Source organism: Podarcis vaucheri (assembly GCF_965113315.1).
Source record: "Podarcis vaucheri genome assembly, chromosome: 7".
NCBI lineage: Eukaryota > Metazoa > Chordata > Lepidosauria > Squamata > Lacertidae > Podarcis > Podarcis vaucheri.
The window spans coordinates 88,082,901-88,107,682 of NC_138765.1; the positions used below are offsets into that span (position 1 = coordinate 88,082,901).

At 47.4% G+C, this 24,782-nt stretch overlaps 1 protein-coding gene across 1 annotated transcript in view; it reads right to left on the bottom strand.

Moving 5' to 3' along the window:
- CUX2 (cut like homeobox 2) overlaps positions 1-24,782 on the bottom strand; it is a 243,822-nt gene that overhangs the window by 14,035 nt on the left and 205,005 nt on the right. The window contains exons 9-18 of the mRNA XM_082229785.1: positions 24,441-24,489; positions 24,221-24,325; positions 22,758-22,949; positions 21,442-21,500; positions 15,105-15,153; positions 13,141-13,240; positions 10,512-11,159; positions 8,719-8,820; positions 6,477-7,258; positions 4,408-4,567 (exon numbers count right to left, since the gene is read on the bottom strand). Of these exons, the coding sequence (XP_082085911.1) occupies positions 4,408-4,567; positions 6,477-7,258; positions 8,719-8,820; positions 10,512-11,159; positions 13,141-13,240; positions 15,105-15,153; positions 21,442-21,500; positions 22,758-22,949; positions 24,221-24,325; positions 24,441-24,489 (2,246 nt within the window). The remainder of the gene's footprint in view (positions 1-4,407; positions 4,568-6,476; positions 7,259-8,718; positions 8,821-10,511; positions 11,160-13,140; positions 13,241-15,104; positions 15,154-21,441; positions 21,501-22,757; positions 22,950-24,220; positions 24,326-24,440; positions 24,490-24,782) is intronic.

The following is a 24,782-nucleotide window of genomic DNA, read 5'->3' on the forward strand; positions in this document are numbered from 1 at the left end:
TGGCCACTCCCTTCCTCTTCTGCCAGCCCCCCTAGTTTTAGTGGTAGCTATGGAGGAAGGAACAATCTCTTTCCTGGTAGAAGGGAATTTCTTTAAGAGCAGCCCACTAAAAGTCCAGTGGCCAGCATTTCCATGCTAGCTGCAGAGAAGGGGCTTGGCCAACAGAGAAATTCAGGCCACCGGCAACTTAGTAGGTGTTGCAAAAAGAAAAAAGAAAAAGAAAAAGAAAAAAGCTGCAGGCTAGTAACTTTTGCAGGCTTATTTGCAAGGCTGCCATATAAGAGTAATATATCTAGAGTGTGCATGTTAAAGAAAGAAGCAGCAATCCCAGGTTGCTGAAGCGAGTGTAAACTGGTTAAATACAGAGTTCATTTCTCAGAAAATGAATGTTGAGGCTGAAAGACCCCAGTTTGGATCTCTACTCAGCCATCAAACTCACTTGTTGGCCTTTGCCGTCTCCCCAATCAGTGATATAAGGATAATAACCTGATTTAACAGTATAGGTAAAGGGTAAAGGGATCCCTGACCATTAGGTCCAGTCATGACTGACTCTGGGGTTGCGGCGCTCATCTCGCTTTATTGGCTGAGGGAGCCGACGTACAGCTCCTGGGTCATGTGGCCAGCATGACTAAGCCGCTTCTGGCGAACCAGAGCAGCGCATGGAAATGCTGTTTACCTTCCCGCTGGAGCGGTACCTAGTTATCTACTTGCACTTTGACATGCTTTCGAACTGTTAGGTTGGCAGGAGCAGGGACCGAGCAACAGGAGCTCACCCCATTGCAGGGCTTCGAACCGCCAACCTTCTGATCGGCAAGTCCTAGGCTCTGTGGTTTAACCCACAGCACCACCTGCGTCCCATTTAACAGTATAGGATTACTGTAATTAACCATTGGAGCATTCACTGCCCTAAAGATTACCGAGATATAGAACATGGATGCTGTTAATGCACCATACAAATGTTAAGCTGAAAAACAAAACTAAAAGACCAGTTTTCATTTCCCTCGGGATCTTACCTGGCACCTGCATGCCTCAGAATGAGGTGACAGGATATTGAAACAGGGTGGTGCCCAAGGATCAAGGCCTTCTGGGAAAAGATATATAATGAACTGAAAAGGGTATTTAAATATACCTTCCCGAAGAAACCAGAGGCCTTCCTCCTGGGCATAGTCGACCAATCAGTGTTAAAGAAGGATAGAACTTTCTTTATGTACGCTACAGCAGCAGCAAGAATTCTTATCGCAAAACATTGGAAGACACAAGATCTACCCACCTTGGAAGACTGGCAGATGCAACTAATAGACTATATGGAGATGGCGGAAATGACTGGCAGAATCCAAGACCAGGGAGAAGACGCAGTGGAAGAAGATTGGGGGGAATTTAAAACCTATTTGCAGAAATATTGTAAAATTGCTGAATGTTGATGACATTGAAATGAAATGCTGGGGCTCTAGCAATAAGGTAAAACTTAAGACTAAACCAACAACAGATAAATTAATGGGCTATGAATTTGCAGAACCAACTTTTAAAAGGGATACAAGAACGGGGGGCGTGAGGAAGTCAGGAAAATATGTGAATTTAAGATATAAAATTAAGAAAGAGGGAATTTTTGTGTTTTTCTTATATGTGTTTTTTCTTTTTATTATTAGTTTTGAATGCATGTATTTTTGTATTTTTGTGCTTAATGTTGGTATTGTTGTATTTTGTATGTATTTGGTGTTTTTATACCCTTTCTGTCTTTGTCCCTGTATTTTTTTCTTTTTTATATTTGGCATTGTCAAAATTTAATAAAAAAATTTATATATAAAAAAAGGATATTGAAACAGGGTGACTGCACAAGGAGGGTGCTGGTGGGACAGCCTGGGGGCATGAGCCTCCGGTCTTTTCCGGTTCTCCAGGCAGGCTCCCCCCCCCCCGCATTTGGAATTAATATATATCAAAGCCTCAGGGAAAGAAACAGCAATTTGATATCAAAGTAGCTTTAAAGTGCTGTGCAGAGTAAGATGGTAGATCGCAGCATCTTGAAGGTGGAAACGCCACATCCCTGATTGCAACCTTTTGTGGAATAAATAATAATAATAATAATAATAATAATAATAATAATAATAATAATAATTGTTATGTACTGAAGTTCTCACCCTGGGCTAGCAGGGGGATACTGTAGATAGTTATGCAAATAAGGGATCGAAAGTGACGTTCAGTGATTGGATAGTTTTAGAAAATTGTTACAGTTATGTTGTACTAGAGCTCTATATAAGCAGGCTGACTGAACCCTTCAGTTCAGTTCTGGCCTGGCCTGTGAATAAACAAGAGCTGTTTGAAGAATCGCTGTGTTGTCTGAAATGTTCACCTACAACTTAACAACAACAACAACAACAATAATAATTTTTATTTATACCCCGCCCTCCCCAGCCAAAGCTGGGCTCAGGGTGGCTAACAGGCAATAATAAAAACAAGTAGAAAAATCTACTAACAGGGAGTTGCCCAACAAGAAAAAGGTAACCTGCCATGTGAGATTTTTATCTGGAAAAACCAAACCGGACTCTTTGGTGGCAGTTTGGTGGGACTTTGTTCCGTAAGCCAATGACAATCACCTAAATCAGTTCCTCATGGGATTTCTGGAAGCTCATAAGACTTCCTTACTGGACTTTCTGACTCCCTCCTTCACATTTTCAACCCTCTCATTCCTATTCAGTGTAATATATATTTTCCAGATGAGTCAGTAGCCTCAGACAGATGTACTTAATCCTCTGACCTCTGCCTGTCTGTTCCTCTTGTCTTATTTTGTAACGGTTTTCCTCTTTCATACTGCATTGCAATACTGGAAAACCTTAATGCTTATTGAGAAATGGGGTTTGTATAAAAATTATCTTAAAGATTATTGTAGTAGTATAACGTCTGTGGCAGCCTTCGAATAACTTCTGCGATACAATGGATATGTGTAGGAAACTACAATTTTCTTGATAATTAGCAACAATAACTGAGATAAATAGTGCATTAAGTAAATGAGCACTCAAAGAAATATGGAGTTGACGCAGTGGCGTAGCGTGGGTTGTCAGCACCCGGGGCAAGGCAAGTAATTTGCGCCCCCTAACCCGTGGATTTGCGCCCCCTAACCTGTGGATTTGCGCCCCCTAACCCTAACCCCCAGATGTTGCGCCCGGTGCGGCCGGCCCCCCTCCCCCCCCCACGCTACGCCACTGAGTTGACGGGAAATCATTGGAACCTTAAGAAGATGATGACAAAGTGTAGCAAATTTTTATGATTTTGTGTTATCTATGAAGAATTTTGTTTTTGATTCTATTTTCTTTTTCTTTTAAGTTTAAGTTCTATTTCTTTTAAGTTCAATAAAGCATTTAAAAAAGAAAGGAAAAAATTAGAAAACCTTAATAAAAATTGTTACCAAAAAAGAAAAAGAGTGGCATTTCCACCTTCGCTCTGACGTGGTACATTGCAGTCAATGATCTCAAACGGCCATTGCTTTTCCTGCGGTTTTGAAGAGATATGTGTGGGTGTGTGTATTCTATGCTTTTAAGCTGTTCTTATTTTGGCCGTAAGCCAGGGAAAGAGTCAGGGAAAGCGGCGTCCTTTAAATAAACATTCAGTGGTACCTCGGGTTACATATGCTTCAGGTTACATACGCTTCAGGTTACAGACTCTGCTAACCCAGAAATAGTGCTTCAGGTTAAGAACTTTGCTTCAGGATGAGAACAGAAATCGTGCTCCAGCGGCGCGGCAGCAGCAGGAGGCCCCATTAGCTAAAGTGGTGCTTCAGGTTAAGAACAGTTTCAGGTTGGCAGATGAAGGTAATAGACTATATGGGACTGGCAGAAATGACTGGCAGAATCCGAGACCAGGGAAGAGAGACAGCGGAAGAAGATTGGAAGAAATTTAAAGACTATCTTAGGAAACATTGCAAAATTATTGAATGCTAGAATGACATTGGTTTAGAAATTATGTGGTTTCTAGCTGTAATGATTAAGTAAAAGGAAAAGAAAGGTTAAAAATTTAAAAGGAAAATAAGGGAGAGGATTTGCTGAATTAATAATTGGAAATTGGAATACAGAAAGGGGAGGTATGAGGAAGTCGGGGAAGTAAGTTACAAGAAAATAGGGGATTGAAACTATACTTGTTTTTGTTTTTTGTCTGTTTGTATTATTGTTTTGTCTTGTTTTTATAAAATCTTTGAAACTTTAATAAAATTCTTTTTTTTTTAAAAAAAAGAACAGTTTCAGGTTAAGTACGGACCTCCAGAACGAATTAAGTACTTAACTCAAGGTACCACTGTATAACAACGAGAAGTGGAATAGACTCTTTCCAGCGGGGGGTTGGCCTGCCTGGAGATCTGAATGCCAGGCCTTGACCTGAGGAAGAGGCTGCCCCATGATGGGAGGGTCAGCAGGGACCTACCATGTGGCGGATTGGCCTGCTGGCTCATGCCTTGGCCCAGCTGGTCCGTGAGCCACAGCTGCATCCGGATGAAGGGCTCCCGGCCTTTCTGGGTCAGCTTGCTCCAAGGCTTGGGCCTAGACAGCATGTCGCTCACGCTCCCTTGAGACAGACCCAGCACCTGAAACAGACAGGAGATGAGGAGGAAGATGGAGGCGGCTTTGGCCCATGTCCAAGCCCCGCCATTAAAAACCACCACTACAGAACAACAAACCCATGTTGCAAACTTAACACAACAAACAACACAAGCAACACGAAGACCAGTATACTAGATAGCACTGTAGTTCTTTTTGCATAATGTACATGATTTAGTACAACAAAAACAAAATGTGTACACTTGTCATTCTCCAATGAAAACAAATGAACACGCGCCTGTCAATCTTTGAAAGTCCGTAGAAGTATAATAAGTCTATGGTTGAAACAAAGTACAGTGGTGCCCCGCAAGACGAATGCCTCGCAATACAAAAAACTCGCTAGACGAAAGGTTTTTCCGTTCGCGATTTGCCTCGCAAGACGAATTTCCCCTATGGGCTTGCTTCGCAAGACGAAAACGTCTCGCGACTTTTTTTCTTTGACTAAAAACAAAGACATGTTTTGTTTATAAAGTTAATTTATTTTCCCTTACATTTTTGAACTGCTCTTTACAGTATGTGTGACTTTAAAGAGCAGTTAATAAACTGTTGTTGTACCAAATTTGGCTTTGTTTGGACTTTTTTTGACCATAGGAACGCATTAATTGATTTTCAATGCATTCCTATGGGATTTCGTGCTTCGCAAGACGAAAAATTCGCTAGACGACAAAAATTGCGGAACGAATTAATTTCGTCTTGCGGGGCACCATTGTAATAGATGCTATCCTGTGGGCTAAGCGGTAAAACCCTTTTGGCGTTCATGGTGCCGAAGTAGTAAGTGAATAACAACGTAGGGACAGTGATCCCGGATAATCCGACTGTTTCGCTGGAATCTTCTTCAGCACAACCCATAGATTAGAAAAATGCACAAAGAGCAATGGTCATGAGGATATTCACATTGTTATTCACTTACTACAAACTGACAAGGTAATCATGCCGTTGATATGATTTCATTTTGATTTCCTGTTCATTCGAAACAGGCACTTCCTCCCTCTCACGCAGGGCACATGCAGAACAAACTTAAATCACTTATAAACCACTTCTGTTGTTTAGGCTCACATCAAAGAAATTTAGGCATCGAGGGGGGCTTATATCTCTCTGTTTAAAAGACTTCTACCCCCTTTACAGGACTACAATTTCCAAATTTTACAGGGTGGATTTAATTCAAATCAGCTTATGGATCGCTTCACGCAGAAGAAGCCTGCAAGAAGTGGCTGCAAGAAGACTATAATAAAAATAATAACCCATATAAACAAATATAAAATCCTGCTATGGGAAGCGGCTCTCCAAGTGCCAGGCTACATGCTGTCTGTCTGGCATCGCCTACACTTGTTTTTCCACCCACAAAAACCGCCCAGCTGCATGAGATAACCACCCCACCCTTGTAAGCACAAACACCAAAAATAAGTGACCCAAACTCTGCCTATATAAAGGTAAAGGGACCCCGGACCATTGGGTCCAGTTGTGACCGACTCTGGGGTTGCGGTGCTCATCTCGTTTTACTGGCCGAGGGAGCCGGCATACAGCTTCCGGGTCATGTGGCCAGCATGACTAAGCCGCTTCTGGTGAACCAGAGCTGCACACGGAAACACCGTTTACCTTCCCGCCAGAGTGGTACCTATTTATCTACTTGCACTTTGACGTGCTTTCGAACTGCTAGGTGGGCAGGAGCAGGGACTGAGCAACGGGAGCTCACCCTGTCGTGGGGATTCGAACCGCCGACCTTCTGATCGGCAAGTCCTAGGCTCTGTGGTTTAACCGACAGCGCCACCCGCGTCCCTGGGCCCAAATGCCCAGGAGAATAAAAAGTATTCTCCTTTGCACTCCTCTCTCACCCTCTCTTGAGCCAAGCATGGCCAACAAGCCTCTTTAAGGGCTGAATGTTTATTGCTGGGGTACCTTTTCCCCAAAGATGCGCTGGCAGATCCCATTCTTGGCAAGCTTCTCCTTGACCTGCCGAGTCAACTCCAAGGTGTCCACTTCCCTGTACATGTACAACTCATACTGCTCTGGCGTCAAGGGCGGGACGGTGGGTTTGAGAGTCCTTGGCACATAGGATGGGTAATAGGACAGGCGCCCGGTGCCCTGGGCTTCTGAGCCGGCCACTTCCGACTTGACCTCTATCACCCTGTGGGGCTCATCCTCAGAAGTCACGAGGTCTTCCTCGTTCGGGATGGCGTCACTGGGCTCGCCCCGCTGCCACGCCCGGCCATTGGCCATGCTGGAGTAGCTGGACGAGGAGGACAAGGAAGGCGACACGGAGGTGTACGGACGGCTCAGCAAGCTCCTTTCGGAAGCCCAGTGTTGGTCAAAATAGGAGCCGGCGTCCCCGATTTCGGACTTGACCTTCCGGATGATGCTCTGCACGAAGGCCGCAGGGGAGAGCACGGTCAAGGGGTTTTGCATTGTGCTGCCACCGGCATTTGGGCCCAGCATGCCCTCCTCCTGCTTGATGTAAGCCTGGACGATGTTCTGGCTGACCGTGGCCAGGGTCGAGCGCTCCACAGGTGGTGTGGCGACAGGCCTGCTGGCGCCCCCCGCTTCTATCTCGAGCAAGGCTTGCTGTTGGGCTTGCATCTCCCGGCGGGCCTGCTCCAATATGCTCTTGATGGCATCTTCAGAGTTGCTGGCGCAGGTGCCGTTGGCGATCACCTGGGGCACCGCCGAGCTCTTGGTGTCCCCTGCGGAAGGAAGGGGCACAGGTGAAGGGGGTAGAAAGAGGGAGGCCACTGGAGCTCAATGGAGACAGACCTTAAAGGACTTTTAAACGGGGTCCCTCCTCCCTAGCCCCTGTGCTACCCGATCAGATTTTAACGGAGGTATCCTAATAAAAGGCTGATCACAGCTTCAGTCATTGAAAATTAATATATAATATTATGAGATACTATTTTGGAAAACCGCTACGATGATATATAATGAAATTCAGTCAAGGGAATTTGAGGAAGTCATGTAACTATGATATTAATATCGGACCAAGTTCAGTTATGATCTACGTTTGTTTGTCTGTTTAAAAAGGGGGAAATTAATAAAAAAAAATTGGGGGGGGGAATAAAATAAAATAAAATAAAATATTCCAATGCCATTAAATATACCTTACTTTAATGTTGCATTTCTTTCATTCTGTATGTAACATATATGGAATATGCAAACCAATCTGAGGGGTTTTTTTTACAATCGAGTGGTGTATACATTTTATGAAGTATGTTTTATGACATATATGTACACACACACACAAACAAACACACACACACACACACACACACACACACACACACACACACAAGTGCCTATAACACTATGCTTGAACTTCCCCCCTTTTCCTTTTACTTAAGTAGGCCTGGTCAGTGCCTGAATAAAAGATTGCCTGGGAGCTCCCAGATGTTTCTCCCCATTATGAACTACTGCCTTGAGCAGTAGAAGGGGAAATAACCGCAAATAAATAAAAAGTAGAAAGCTTCAACTTTTAAGCAATTAATTAATTAACAAATGGAAAAAAAGCTTTTAATCAACTAGAAAAGTGCTCCTGAATAATAGGGCAGATTTATTTATATATTTTGTAAAAAAAATGATTATTATTTTTAAAAATGAAAGTACTTGTAAAAGCTGCAGATGGTAAGCACCTTCTTAAAATACACATTCCCAACCCTCTTCCGTCTCACACAAAGAAGGGACACCACTATACAGTGGTACCTCAAGTTACAGACGCTTCAGGTTACAGACTCCACTAACCCAGAAATAGTACCTCAGGTTAAGAACTTTGCTTCAGGATGAGAACAGAAATCATGCTCCGGCGGCAACAGGAGGCCCCATTAGCTAAAGTGGTGCTTCAGGCTAAGAACAGTTTCAGGTTAAGAACGGACCTCTGGAACGAATTAAGTTCTTAACCAAAGGTACCACTGTACTATGAGGATGCAAACAGTATTCAGTAGCATTATATTGTATAATCCAGAACTACTGGGGAGGAAAACCTCTCCTGGATAGTCGCTGAATGCTATCCCATTGCAGAGAGGTTGATTCGTAGCTCACTTTCCCATCCAGCTGTCCGGGCAAAAGACCCTCTTGAATTCTTGGACAAACTCCAAACCTGCGAAATATTAAGATGCCACCGAGGGCAACCTTGGTGGTTCCTCACGGCCCTTACCTCCTTTCTGTGACTCAATCTCCTTCTTGGCTTGTTCCAGGATGTTCTTGATGGCATCGTCAGAGCCAGTCTCTGGCGTCCTAATCCTTGGCGTAATACTGCCTGATCAAAGAAGCACAACATTTGAGGCCTGCCACTTGCCTCGTGTTTTTGTACCAGCTCAGCTCATGTTAACGCCAGGGAAGTATTTACCGGTGCCAGTGCTCAGCTATTTTTAGGAGCCCCTGTTGGAAGGAAACGTCTCCTGCTATTAGTCGCATGCCATGACGGGAAAGAGACCAGGAACCCGGCTGTTGGGCTCTGCCTTTGCGAGGCCGTGGCTTGGGGGGGAAGGATGGCAATGGGCTGAAACAAGACCAGTGTGGACCAGCCCAGAAGGGGAACTGCCAAGAGGCTGGAGTGTGGTACTCCACACCCAGATTAGTAGATTCAATCTGTATAAATTTGCTTTGGGCTAAAACTACGCTGTAGAGCAGCGGTTCTCAACCTGTGGGTCCCCAGATGTTGTTGGACTACAACTCCCATCATCCCTAGCTAGCAAGGCCAGAGCTCAGGGATGATGGGAGTTGTAGTCCAACAACATCTGGGGACCCACAGGTTGAGAACCGCTGCTTTAGAGGAAAAGGCACACTATTCTTGCTTTTGGATTGGAGACCGAAATTTTGGCCCTCCCAGAAACACCATCATCCTTGACCACTGGCTGATAGAAGTTGGGAGTATAACAACACATGAAACACCCTTGCCTCAAAGCCAAATTAAGCCATTCTGAGATAAAGGGAAAATGTAATTGACCACAGGGTGGTTCACAACATAAAAATAACCGTTGGGGTGGAGAATAGCAGAGCTGGCCCTACCATTAGGAAGAGCGAGGTACCTGCCTCAAGTGGTTGGGTTTGGGTGAGCGTGTAAGGGAAGCAAAGTGTTTTCTAATCTATATTGTATTTTCACTGCCAGGGAGAGACCCTGATGTGGCTTTCTGCTTCAGGTGCCAACCCAACACTATGCGCCTTGGCATATGGAAAGGAGACCATTTGGACTACTGCAATGTGCTCTACGTGGGGCTACCTTTGAAGGTGACCCGGAAACTGCAATTAATCCAGAATGCGGCAGCTAGACTGGTGACTGGGAGCATCCGCCGAGACCACATAACACTGGTCCTGAGAGATCTGTATTGGCTCCCAGTACGTTTCCGAGCACAATTCAAAGTGTTGGTGCTGACCTTGAAAGCCCTAAATGGCCTTGGCCCTGTATACCTGAAGGAGCGTCTCCACCCCCATCGTTCAGCCCGGACACTGAGGTCCAGCGCCGAGGGCCTTCTGGCAGTTCCCTCATTGCGAGAAGTAAGGTTACAGGGAACCAGACAGAGGGCCTTCTTGGTAGCGGCGCCCGCCCTGTGGAACACCCTCCCTTCAGATGTGAAGGAAATAAGCAGCTATCCTATCTTTAAAAGACATTTGAAGGCAGCCCTGTTCAGGGAAGTTTTTAATATTTAACACTGTACTGTTTTCAACACTTGATTGGGAGCCGCCCAGAGTGGCTGGGGAAGCTCAGCCAGATGGGCGGGGTATAAGTAATAAATAATAATAATAATAATAATAATAATAATAATAATAATAATTATTATTATTATTATTATTATTATTATTATTATTATTTTGTTCCTCTGCCTCAGGGGCCTGTTCCTCACAAGGCCTGGATAGTTATGCCAGAAGCGACCTTCCCTGCTCCCTCCAGGTCCATAGAGACCCACGAAAACCGTGTCCTCCTGCCAGTCCCCTGCCTAGCCTACTTACCTCTCTGGCGGACTTGGATTGTCCTCAGGGCCAAGACGTTCTGCTCGTCGGAAAGGAACTGCTTCATCTTGATGAACGGCTCCTTCCCCTTGACCGTGAGCTTACGCCAAGGCTTTGGCCTGGCCAGGATCTCACTGACGGAGCCCTGAGAGAGGCCCAGGACGTAGTGCCCAAAGACGCGCTGGCCAATGTTGTGCTTGAGGAGCTGCTCCTTCACCTGGAAGGCAATTTCGGCTGTGTCCAGCTGCTCCTCATCGGCCGAACCCGAACTGCTGCCTTCCGACTGGTCACTGGGTGGGCTCGCCTCGCTGGCTGGGATGGCTTGGCTGGGGTTGCCCGGCAACGCTGCCGTTTTGGCTGAGTAGAAAGCAGAAGGGAAGGCTGCCATGCCGCCAGCCTCGTTCTTGTACGCAGGAGGCCCCATCTGTTTCGGGAGGAGCGAGTCCAGTGGGATCCGCTCAGCAGGAAAAGGCGAGAGCGTGAAAGTCCTCAGTACCTCCTGAGCCATGGCGGGGCCCAGCAGCGGCTGGATGAGGGACGGGGAGGTCGAATCTTCCCGGAGTGGGTGCGAGAGGTGCTGAGGGGAAAGGTAGGATTGGTCTGTGCCCATGGAGTCCTTCACCGACTCATCCTCCGAGGGATCCTCCTCTAGAGACCAAAGAGGAAGGGAGAGATACACACACCAACTATAGCTTACTCTAAAGCAGAACCTATTGTTGGAAAATTCCATTCTACCTTAAGGACCAAACATGGGATTGTTACGTGTCACATGTCTGTTTACGTTCCAGCACAGCTTGCTGGGAACTTCCGTTGTGTGTATAGCTTTTGCTTTTCACTCTCTCTCTCTGAAGAGAAGAAAGGGAGACGACATGTTTTCTTTGTCCTGATTTATGCTTAATAAATCTTTAGCTGTTAGTATGTTTCCACAAGCCTCACGCCTGTTCTGTTTGCACAGTATGCTCTGCTAATATAGCGTGATCAGGCTTTTGAAGTCTGAGCTGCTGATTTATGTCGCACCAGAAATCAGGAGATCATCACGGCTGGAAGGGCATAATCCAGCTGGGGGCTAAGCAGCTGGCATCTCAACCCCCGAAGGATGCCGACACCTATGCCTCCCCCCACAGATGTTGCTGGACTCACAGCTCCCACCACCCCGACTACCAGCCAGGTGTTGGCGTCCAGCAACACTAGGGCCGCTGGTTTCCCAGCTAAGCCTTAAAGGCTCCCAATGCCATTTGCTTCCAACCCTCCATGGCGCAATCTGCTTGTTCAAAGTTCTCTGTGGTGTTGCAACACCTAACCTGTGTTGCACTGGGGTAGTGCATGCAAGGCCCCCTCTGATTGCAAGACCTCCACCACCCCATGAAACCCCACCAGGGACCTCTGACAGAGTGGTGCAGAGCTAACAACTTGCTCATAAATACAAGGAAGACAAAGGAGCTTGTGGTGGACTTCAGGAGACAGAAGAGCAACGTCCAGCCACTTTTGATTGATGGGGTCTGTGTGGAGAGGGTAACCACGTTCAGATTTCTGGGCACTGAATTACAAGAGGATCTGTCCTGGAGTGTCAACACAAGGAGGCTTGTGAAGAAGGCGCAGCAGAGACGGTACTTTTTGAGAATACTAAGGAAAAACCATCTTCCGCAGAAACTGCTGCTTGCCTTCTATCACTGTGCCATTGAGAGCGTGCTCACTTATGGCTTATGTGCGTGGTACGGAAGCTGTACTGCCCAGGACAGGTTGGGGTTGTGCAGAGTTGTTAAGGCAGCAGAGAGCATTGTTGGCTGCCCACTCTCCACCTTAGAGCAGATTTATGCCACAAGGTGCCATAGGAAGGCACTGGACATAGTAAAAGATCCATCGCATCCTGGTCACTGTCTCTTCGAGCTCTTGCCGTCGGGACGGAGATACAGGACGATGAAGACAAGAACGAGCTGTCTTAAGAACAGCTTCTTCTCCAGAGCGATCTCGGCCCTGAATGGGAAGCCCGGACTTTGAAAGTCATCTAATCTCCCTTGCCGTATTATACTGTATTGTTTAATTAGTGTTTTTATGGAGCAGTCAAGTAATTTCGTTGTCCCCGAAGGGGGCAATGACAATAAAGATATTCTTATTCTTCTTATTCTGTAGAAATGCATTTTCATGCACCCCCAACCAGCGGCGTAGCGTGAGTTGTCAGCACCCGGGGCAACGCAAGTAATTTGCGCCCCCTAACCCGGGGCAAGGCAAGTAATTTGCGCCCCCCCAACCCCTAACCTGCGAGTTGCCGCTGGCGCTGCCGCGCAAACAACGCTGCTTGCCCGGAGGAGGATGGAGGCAGAAGCAGCCGCCGCCTGTGGCTGGGCCGAGGGGATGGCAGCGGCGGCAGGGTGCAGAGGCTGCCCGTGCCCGGCGTCGGCGTCGGCGCTGCTGCAGCGGCTGCTCCTCCTGCGAGCAGTGAGCGGAGCGCAGCCACAGCGACGGCGGGGGGCGCGCGCGCTAGGGCGCAAGGCTGGCGGTGGCGGCGGGGAGCCCGGCGGAGGAAGGAACTTGTCCCTTCCCTCTGGACTCGCGCCCCCCCCCAGATGTTGCGCCCAGTGCGGTCGGCACCCCTGGCACCCCCCACGCTACGCCACTGCCCCCAACCTACCAGTACTGGGTACGAGGCCTGGTTTTTCCAAAAGGAACTTCTGCGACGGGTAGAAGGATTCCTTTCCCAGAAGCAAAACATCACTGGGTTTTGATATGCTCTAAAAATAAAAATAAAAAATTGAATCGGGGGAGGGAAGTTGGGGCAGGCAAGCAAGGCATCAGGACTGGCAGGATGTGGATGAGTGGGTGCCGGGGGTAAGGGGGGCCCCTGGAGAGGGGAGCAGTGGGTTGTGGGGATCTGTACCAGCCAGGGGGCATGAATTAGAGGAAGCTTCAGAGCTGGTGGAAGAGGCAGGCCAGACCAGTGAAGGGCTGGGTGCTTCCCCACCCTCGGCAGCACCACTGTCTCCCAGAACCAGGAGAGAATTGAAGCGGGAAGAGCAAAGGCATCTTCGACACAGCCATCATCTCTAGCTATGTGTGCACAGGAAGGTACACTCTGGGCGGCTTCCAACAAAATATTAAAATACAATAGTCCGGCAAACATTAAAAGCTTCCCTAAACAGGGCTGCCTTCAGATGTCTTCTAAAAGTCTGGTATGTAGTTGCTTTTCTCTTTGACATCTGAAGTGTTGGTGCTGACTTTTAAAACCCTAAATGGCCTCGGTCCTGCATACCTGAAGGAGCGTCTCCACCCCCATCGTTCAGCCCAGACAATGAGGACCAGCTCTGAGGGCCTTCTGGCGGTTCCCTCATTGCGAGAAGTGAGGTTACAGGGAACCAGGCAGAGGGCCTTCTCGGTAGTGGCACCTGCCCTGTGGAACGCCCTCCCTTCAGATGTCAAGGAAATAAGTAACTATCTTCTCTTTAAAAGACATCTGAAAGCAGCCCTGTTTAGGGAAGTTTTTAATATTTAATGCTGTACTGTTTTTAACATTTGATTGGGAGCCGCCCAGAGTGGCTGGGGAAACTCAGCCAGATGGGCGGGATATAAATAATAAATTGTTATTGTTGTTGTTATTATTATTACTACTACTATTACTACTACATAAATTGGTGGAGGGGGAGCGGTCCCCAGTTGCTGCAACTGCTCCATAGGGTGCAGACCTGGGAATAGCTGCCTAGACGCTACACTGGTGTGCGTAGGTACCCACAGGTATCCACTGCTGTATTATTATTATTATTATTATTATTATTATTATTATTATTATTATTATTTCATTGAATTTATATACCACCCTATACCCGTAGGTCTCAGGGCAGTCCACAGAGTAACATCAAAATATAAAAACCCAAAATGCATAATCAAAACAACAACAACAGCACAATAACCCCCCTCTCCAACCCCCCCCCCCACATTTTAAAAGGGCATAGGATGCCAATCAAATCAACCAAAGGCCTGGTTAAAAAGGAACGTTTTTGCCTGGCACCTAAAGGTGTATAATGAAGGCACCAGGTGAACTTCCCTGGGGAGAGCATTCCACAGACGGGGAGCCACTGCAGAGAAGGCCCCGTTCTCGTGTTGCCACCCTCCGGACCTCTCGAGGAGGAGGCACACAAAGAAGGGATTCAGAAGATGACCTCAGGGTCCAGGTAGGTTCATGTGGAAGGAGGCGGTCCTTGAGGTCCAGCACTTTGAATTGCTGTAGAAGTGATTGTGTTATCTTTGTCAATAAAGACTTAACTCTTTGCCATGTGCATTCCTGTGGCTGGAAAGCGTCCTTGACTCAAGGGTAGGAAAATGCTTCTCATGCGGTCACAGAGTTTGCAAATGTTTGAGCGCTTCTTCCCATTGATTCATGCCATTATTTCCGGGACACTCTTTAAACAACTACAAACTGGCTGGTCTTCCCCTTCCCCATTTTATCCTCGCTGCTAACCTGTGAAGTAGGTTAGGCTAAGAGACAGTGGCTGGGCCCCCCAAGGTGATATTCAGAGCTGAGCAGGGAGATTTGAACCTTGGGTCTTCCAGGTCCAGCAGAACCAAGATACCATGCTGACCCTTCATGCAGTGTGCACTTGCCTGGGAAAGGCTGCAGTTAGAGGAGGCCAGCTTCATCGCTTTCAAAATGCTGCAAAATAAAAAAAGGGGGTTGTATAAGTGATGGGTTTCCTGGACAGCTAGCAAGCAGATCTCAGGCTCCTGTTCCACAGTGCAAAGATTGGCTTCTAGGTCTTCCCCAACCTACAGATATTTTGGACAATAGCCCAATCCAGCACATATAACAGCAAAGACTGAGCTGTGGAGCTTGAAAACCCCCAGGCTCAAATTTCAAAAGAGCTGCGTGGTTTATGTTCAGCACAGGGAACCTATTGGCCCTCCATGGCCCCTGTCCATTGTTCATGCTGGCTAGGGACAACAGAAGTCTATTTTATTTGCTAATCCAATTGCGTTCGTCCCTGTAACAGCCTCCGCCCTCAAGCTTACAGTCTAAAAGGCCATGACATAAAAGGAAAATGGATGGGGAGAGAGGAGGAAATAAGGAAACTCAGGAACAGAATTATTTTATGGGCCAGCTGGGATGGACAAGCTCAAGGAGGTAGAAAGGTAAAGGTAAAGGGACTCCTGACCGTCAGGTCCAGTCGTGGCCGACTCTGGGGTTGCGCTGCTCATCTCGCTTTATTGTCCGAGGGAGCCGGCGTACAGCTTCCGGGTCATGTGGCCAGCATGACTAAGCCGCTTCTGGCGAACCCGAGCAGCGTATGGAACCACTGTTTACCTTCCCACCAGAGTGGTACCAATTTATCTACTTGCACTTTGACGTGCTTTCGAACTGCTAGGTTGGCAGGAGCAGGGACCGAGCAACGGGAGCTCACCCTGTCGCGGGGATTCAAACCACTGACCTTCTGATCGGCAAGTCCTAGGCTCTGTGGTTTAACCCACAGTGCCACCTGTGTCCCTTGAAAAGCTCAAGGAGAGGAGGTGGTAAAAGTTGCTGGTCTCACAGCAGCGCCTGCAGAGTGGCCCTGCTTCCCTCCCCTATCTCAGCAGAAGAGGTGCCCAGTCACATCTGGAGGGCCACACGCTCCCCCACCCTGGGTTCATGCAAACATCTGAACCAAGGCCATGGAATGTGGGGTACAGAGAGAGGCATCATTAGCGGGCCATTAGCAGTGGCCATAGGATGCAGGTGGCGCTGTGGTCTAAACCACAGAGCCTAGGACTTGCCGATCAGAAGGTTGGCAGTTCAAATCCCCGCGACGGGGTGAGCTCCCGTTGCTTGGTCCCTGCTCCTGCCAACCTAGCAGTTCGAAAGCACGTCAAAGTGCAAGTAGATAAATAGGTACCGCTCCGGCGGGAAGGCAAACGGCGTTTCTGTGCGCTGCTCTGGTTCGCCAGAAGCGGCTTAGTCATGCTGGCCACATGACCCGGAAGCTGTACACCGGCTCCCTCAGCCAATAAAGCGAGATGAGCGCCGCAGCCCCAGAGTCGTCTGCGACTGGACCTAATGGTCAGGGGTCCTTTTATCCTTTACCTAGCAGTGGCCATTAGCAGCAGCACCCCCCGCCTCAACACTAGACTCACAGCAACTCCTATGCACAGCACTCAGGTGAGACAGGGCTGTTTGCAAACGTGAGAAGCTGCACAGACATACAGGCATAGGGATCCAGCTGGCGGGGCTGGGCGTCCCCTGCCTCTGCACGACCATGGTGCCCTTCAGGTAGGCGTTGTTGGTGTCAGGAGGGTGGAGCCACCCCGAAACACCGCCTGCTGCTGTTTATGATACTCGCCTGGGGTGCGAGACAGTCTGCGTTCAGCTCTCAAACAATCTCAAGGACATCTCTTGCAAACTGCACAGACTGCTTATTTATATCAATGCGGCAGTATGTTGTTGGTGGTGGGTGCACAGAGAGAGAGAGAGGAAGTGAATGAAACACTCCCAGGTTTTCTTTCTTTTTTCCAAATCTTTTTAATAAAAGATTTTTATTAATGTAGAATAAAAAAAGTTCAAAAGAAGCATGACTAAAGTTACAAAACGTAGGAGCTGTACAGCCCTCCGCCCCACAATTTGCCCCTTTGAGCTCGTGGGATGACCAAACAGCAACTTCCTGATCTAAGGACTTTCTTAGGCAGATGCTAGAGAGATAACCTATTTGGCCCAGAAATAGAACACACTACAGGATTTTAACCTTTTGTTGTGGTACACAAAGATGTGGACCATGGCTGTTTCCAGAGAAACTAACTCACAAATTATGGGTCTCTAAGGGTAAGGTCTCCTGCTAACCTAGCAGTTCGAAAGCACGTCAAAGTGCAAGTAGATAAATAGGTACCGCTCCGGCGGGAAGGTAAATGGCGTTTCCGTGAGCTGCTCTGGTTCACCAGAAGCGGCTTAGTCATGTTGGCCACATGACCCGGAAGCTGTCTGCGGACAAACGGCGGCTCCCTCGGCCTATAGAGCGAGATGAGCGCACAACCCCAGAGTCGGTCACGACTGGACCTAATGGTCAGGGGTCCCTTTACTTTTACCTTTAAGGGTAAGGTAGACCTGGATCATTTCTACGCTGTGGTGGGATTTCATTTCTTTTGTGTCAATTTCAGGCATGCAAAATACCTGCCCCCAACCAAAGAGTGAAAATTTGGCTTATCATAGAATCATAGAGTTGGAAGAGACCACAAGGGCCATCGAGTCCAACCCCCTGCCAAGCAGGAAACACCATCAGAGCACTCCTGACATATGGTTGTCAAGCCTCTACTTATAGACCTCCAAAGTAGGAGACTCCACCACACTCCTTGGCAGCAAATTCCACTGTCAAACAGCTCTTACTGTCAGGAAGTGCTTCCTAATGTTTAGGTGGAATCTTCTTTCTTGTAGTTTGGATCCATTGCTCCATGTCCGCTTCTCTGGAGCAGCAGAAAACAACCTTTCTCCCTCCTCTATGTGACATCCTTTTATATATTTGAACATGGCTATCATATCACCCCTTAACCTCCTCTTCTCCAGGCTAAACATGCCCAGCTCCCTTAGCCGTTCCTCATAAGGCATCGTTTCCAGGCCTTTGACCATTTTGGTTGCCCTCCTCTGGACACGTTCCAGTTTGTCAGTGTCCTTCTTGAACTGTGGTGCCCAGAACTGGACACAGTACTCCAGGTGAGGTCTGACCAGAGCAGAATACAGTGGCACTATTACTTCCCTTGATCTAGATGCTATACTCCTATTGATGCAGCCCAGAATTGCATTGGCTTTTTTAGCTGCCGCGTCACACTGTTGGCTCATGTCAAGTTTGTGGTCAACCAAGACTCCTAGATCCTTTTCACATGTACTGCTCTCAAGCCAGGTGTCCCCCATCTTGTATTTGTGCCTCTCATTTTTTTTGCCCAAGTGCAATACTTTACATTTCTCCCTGTTAAAATTCATCTTGTTTGTTTTGGCCCAGTTCTCTAATCTGTCAAGGTCGTTTTGAAGTGTGATCCTGTCCTCTGGGGTGTTAGCCACCCCTCCCAGTTTGGTGTCATCTGCAAATTTGATCAGGATGCCCTTGAGTCCATCATCCAAGTCATTGATAAAGATGTTGAATAAGACCGGGCCCAAGACAGAACCCTGTGGCACCCCACTAGTCACTCTTCTCCAGGATGAAGAGGAACCATTGATGAGCACCCTTTGGGTTCGGTCAGTCAGCCAGTTACAAATCCACTGAGTGGTAGCATAGTCAAGACCGCATTTTACCAGCTTCTTTACAAGAATATCATGGGGCACCTTGTCAAATGCCTTGCTGAAATCAAGGTAGGCTACATCCACTGCGTTCCCTTCATCTACCAGGCTTGTAATTCTGTCAAAAAACGAGATCAGGTTAGTCTGGCATGACTTATTTTTCAGAAATCCATGCTGACTATTGGTGATCACAGCATTCCTTTCTAGGTGCTCACAGACTGTTTGCTTAATGATCTGCTCCAGAATCTTCCCTGGTATTGATGTCAGACCGACTGGGCGGTAATTATTTGGGTTCTCTCTTTCCCCCTTTTTGAAAATAGGAATAACATTTGCCCTCGTCCAGTCTGCCAGGACTTCGCCTGTTCTCCAGGAATTCTCAAAGATGACTGCCAGTGGTTCTGAGATCACATCTGCCAGTTCTTTTAATACTCTTGGATGCAGTTCATCTGGCCCTGGAGACTTGAATACATCTAAACTAGCCAAGTATTCTTGTACTATCTCCTTAGTTATTCTGGGCTGTTTCCTTTGCTGAATCATTTGCTTCAAATTCTTCAGGTCGGGCATTGTTTTCTTTATCGGAGAAGACTGAGGCAAAGAAGGCATTGAGGAGTTCAGCCCTTTCTGTGTCCCCTGTTTGCATTTCACCATCTTCTCCTCTGAGTGACCCCACTCTTTCTTTGTTCTTCCTTTTGCTACGAACATACCCATAAAAGCCTTTTTTTTTGCTTTTAACCTCTCTAGCAATCCTGAGTTTATTCTGTGCTTTAGCTTTTCTGACTTTGTGTCTACACATGCTGGTTATTTGTTTGAATTTCTCTTTGGTGGTTTCCCCCCTTTTCCATTTTTTGTATACATCCTTTTTTAATCTTAACTCAAGTTAAAAGTTCTTTAGATAGCCACCCTGGCTTCTTTAGGCACCTTCCATGTTTCCGTCTCATTGGTATTGCCTGACGTTGTGCTTTTACTATCTCCCTCTTAACAAACTCCCAGCCATCATGAACTCCCTTTCCTTTTAGTATTACTGTCCATGGGATCTCACCCAGCACTTCCCTAAGTTTTATGAAGTCGGCTTTCTTAAAGTCAAGAAATTGAGTCCTAGTATGCTTGGCTGCTCCTTTCCGCTGTATAGTAAACTTCAGAAGAGCATGATCACTCGCGCCTAATGATCCTTCCACTTCTACCCCACTAACCAGGTCATCAACATTGGTTAGGACCAGATCTAAAATGGCTGTTCCTCTTGTTGCTTCTCCCACTTTCTGGACAATGAAGTTGTCTGCAAGGCCAGTGAGGAATCTGTTTGACCTTATTGCTCTTGGCTGAGTTTGACATCCAACAAATATCCGGGTAATTGAAGTCCCCCATTACTACTATCTCCCTTCCTTTTGCATGCTTGGCCATCTGTTCCAGGAAGGCATCATCTATGTCCTCCGTTTGGCTTGGGGATCTATAGTAAACTCCCACAATGAGGTCTCTGTTATTCTTCTCTCCCTTAATTTTGACCCAAATGCTCTCACTCTGGCTTTGAGGTTCTAAATCTTGGATCTCTTCACAGGTATACTCATCCCTGACATATAACGCCACTCCTCCTCCTTTCTTGTCCGGTCTGTTTCTCTGAAATAGATTGTATCCCCCCATTATTACATTCCAATCGTGGGACTTATACCACCAGGTTTCAGTGATGCCTATTATGTCATATTTAGTTTGCTGTACCAAGAGCTCAAGCTCATCTTGTTTATTTCCCATGCTTTGCGCATTAGTGTACAGACATTGAAGTCCATTAATCATTACCCCCGTGTCTCTTATTTAAGGATTTTTTCCTCCCACCACTAGGTCCGCGTGCTGTTTGCTCCATTTGGTCTATGACATTTGGATGATCATCTTCATTAATTGATAGACTCCTACCTTCAGGAGCACTGTCTCCCTCCCCCACATTAGTCAGTTTAAAGCCCTCCTGATGAGGTTTCTGAGATTTTTGGCAAAAATATTTCTCCCAACCGTTGTGAGGTGCAGCCCATCGCTTGCCAGAAGTCCATCTTCAAGAAACTGCAGTCCGTGATCTAAGAATCCAAGCCGTTCCTGTTTACACCATTTGCGACGCCAGCTGTTCACTTCCACTATTTTCCCCTCTCTCCCTGGGCCACGTCGTTCAAGTGGGAGGCTTCCGTGATGTATTTACAGCTGCTTTTATTTTCTACGTTATCTGCCCTCTATTTATTTGGAAAATACACCCCTGTACTGCTCCTGTGTTTTGTAACTTTGATTTTGCACTCCCTCTCTCCCTTCTGCTTTTGAACGCCTCAAAAAGCCTTATAAGCGATGAGAGCCGGGGCTGCGGAACCCACAACCATGACAAGGGCAGCCTATATCAAGAGGACATGCTTCATGCTGCTGACATCCTTGCTTGGGGCTGTGTCTGCTTGCAACCTCCACCAATACACTGCAGCACCCTGAAACTCTCAGGCCGGGAATGGGGGCTGGATGTGTCAGTCTTTGCCTGCTCTAGGAGACAGGGCTGAGAAAAGCTCAGCAACCCAACTGTCCCAGGGCAAAAAAAACATCCAGAGGTGAAAAGAGCGGTGCCACAGCCCTGCAAAAGCGAAAGGAGAAAATCGCCTTATTGTGAATCTCATCTCCTGGTAGTCTGAACATTTGACCCAACACATCACCCAGCAGAGGCCTGGGATCCTCACCCAGAGACGGGGACCCTACCTCAGTTCCGTCTTGATTTCCTCATAATCTGACTGGGCCCGCAGCTTTTCTTCCAACTTCTAAAACAAAAAATATATAAACGAAGGGTTCAAAATCAGATATGGGTGTTTGCAGCCTATAGGTAGCTTGGGTGATCCAGTCAGGGATTAGACCGCTAGGCAGAGTGCGCCAGCCACCTCAAGCGGCAGAGACGCAGGTACTGGAACGGGCAATGTTGAAATAACATTAAACTGCTAGTTTAGTTGGCTTCTGCACACTGAAGAGGGAGATGCCGTCTCTTCCTTTGCCTCAGGCAGCACAATATCTTAGGCCAGTCTGAAATCCATCATGTTATTAGCCATGCTCAAGACGTAATTTAGATCTTCGCCCCCACAACCTTATCCTCAACTGAACTGGAGCTCAAATGCCTCAGTTTTCAGAAGACCGTCGGAGTTCTGAAATGTTCGGAAATCGAAAACTCAACGGCCGATAGCTAGGCCCCAGGATCTTGTGCTCAGCGAAAGCCGCTGTGGCACGTTTGAAAATGGAAGCATTTACTTCCTGGTTTATGGTGTTCGTAAACCGAAATGTTCGTCAACAGAGGCGTTTGAAAATTGAGGTACCACTGTATGTGTAATGGTGCAAGCACACACTCAATCACACACACAAGGGTCTGTGCCCCTGTCTGCTCACTCATCAACCTCCCCGCCACCCCCCCATGAACCCCCAAAACTTCCCCTTTGCACCCCATGCGACTAATAAGCTCGCTTTCCTTGGTCTCTTGGATTTTTCTGCATGCAAATCCAGGGTTGTGATGTAGCAGGACAAATTGTCCCATGGTAGCTGTGCGATGACAGCCATACATTTTTATGTACACAGTATGTGAAATATATACATATATATCTTGTTACGAACCTTGGGTTAGGTCCACTTGAATTCATACTTGGCGCATACCCATTGAAATCAGGGGACCTATGTTAGTCATGCACACTAATTTCAGCGGGTCTACTCTGAGTATATTATTGCTACCATTTGTTATATTTTCAGTTGCTTTTCTCACGCAAGCAACCCAAAGCGACTTGTGGGAATAGTAAAAAAAAACTATTTAATGGATAAAGCTACTGATTCTAGATTAACTTCATCAATGAATAATGAGGTCAGATTCAAATAAGTGAACAAAACCCTTCTGATTCTTAAAAAAAGCAACCTTTAGGCAGGTGGGGTGAATTGTGAAGGGTGGGGTGGGGCTCAATCCACCCCCCCAGCTCTCCCCCCCCCATACAACAAGAGTCTGCAGGGAAGGACTTAAGCTCAACTCTGCGTTCTGCATCACGAACCTCTATTGCATCATTCTTGGCTGCCACCTGTCGCTCCAGGTCTGCAATCTGGTTGGCCGAAGACTCTTCTAGCTCCTGCAGGGAGTTTTGCAAATGCTGGATCTCCTTGAGAAGGCGAAGGATCTCCCGGTCCTTCGAGGCCAGCGCTGCCTCCAGCCGGGGCCCTGGGCACAGGGAGTAATTCACTTTGTCCTGCAAAAGACGAGGCGGTTCACAGGGAAAATACTACTACTACTACTACTACTAATATTTATTTATACCCCGCCCTCCCTGGCCAGAGCTGGGCTCAGGGCAGCTAACACCAGTAAAATTACAGTAAAAATCTAATAGAAAGAAAACCCCAATTTAAAATACAGGTTAAAATGCAATTTAAAATGCAGCCTCATTTTAAAAGTAGCCCATAGATCAAAACCATAAGGGGAGGGAAACGTAAGGGTCAGACTGAGTCCAAACCAAAGGCCAGGCGGAACAGCTCTGTCTTGCAGGCCCTGCGGAAAGATGTCAAGTCCCACAGGGCCCTAGTCTCTTGTGACAGAGCGTTCCACCAAGTTGGGGCCAGTACTGAAAAGGCCCTGGCCCTAGTTGAGACCAATCTAACCACCTTGCAACCTGGGACCTCCAAAATGTTGTCATTTGTGGACCTTAAGGTCCTCCACGGGGCATACCAAGAGAGGCGATCCCGTAGGTACATGGATCCAAACCCCACGGAGCTCTTTAGTTTTTCTTTAGTTTTTTGAAAGCGATTGTCAGTCTGCGCTCTGTGGGTTCAAACGTCTCTTGAGATATCGTTGCCTAATTTGGCTGGATGGTTCCTGAGGTGAGAGAGCCAATTCTCACCTACGTTTGGAAGCCATTTTGAATAAAGATGGAGGACTGAAGCATCCCGAATTTTGGAGAGGGCCTCCAAAGTCCAGCCTCGTTAGGCCAATGGAAATACAGAGGCAAATTGGGGTCCTCGTGGAGCCATTCCTGCTTGGAGGAGGGTCCTTGTGCTGGGGGGCTTCCACTGGTAACTGAAGTTCATTCGGTCTGCTTTGTTGCCCTTTCAGGGGCAGGAGGCCAGTTTCCTGGAGGACTGACCAATCCAGAGGCTCTACACTTCCTGCCAACTGCAGGGGCCAATGTTGCACGCCTCTGGGGCCTGGGCACGCAAAATCCCTACTCACTCACAAGGCAAAGCCCCAAGCCTTGGGCTGCTAAGGTTGCTGGTTCAAGACTGCAAACTCTCAATTTGGAGAATCTCTCAAATATTTACCAAGGGATTGGGGGCAACAAAACTAGGTCAATTCACTTAGGCAAGCCTGCCTCCCACCAAAAAAAGTGGTCTTGGATTACAACTCCCATCATGCAGCATGATGGAAGTTGTAGTCCCAAACTTCAGGAGGGTGCAAGGTTGGGGAAGGCTGACCATAGGCCTCGTGACATAGGCTGAGGCCCAGTGAAGGTCTCCTCCTTGTCCTCACCCCACTGGATCCTTGGGGAGAGCAGCAAGCCAGGCGAAGGGAGCTGTTTACAGACGCAAGCTGCTCCCGCAGGCTTTCCACCTCCCTCTGGGCAGCCTCGGCTCTCTGCAAGGAAAGAGAAGCAGCGGTTAGTGCATCTGCCAAGGACAGCAATTGCAGGGGGCCACTTGCACTTCCCAGCAGACCCCAAAGCCCTTCCCTCACCTCTCCCCATGGTTACCTGGTTGGCTTTTTCAAGGTTCGTCATAATCATGGCCACTTCATCTGTCCTGTGGCAGCAAAGCAAAGGCAATCAGTTATATAACATGTAAGGACAAGTGCAGAGCTTGGGCGGGAGATTGCTTTACTGTACACTGAAACCTGGATATCTTATGGATGCAGGGAAAGGCTAGCAGAAGGGCTGGAACTGAATCCGAGGCAATATTATCGTCAAGGCTCTGGAAGTCCCGCCTGCGTTTCACCATGGGATGGCAAAGAGAAAAGAAAAAGGTAGCTGTGGTTTTGCTTGCAAGGAAAACAAATACATCATAGAACATACTCCATGTTCTAAACCAGGGGTCAG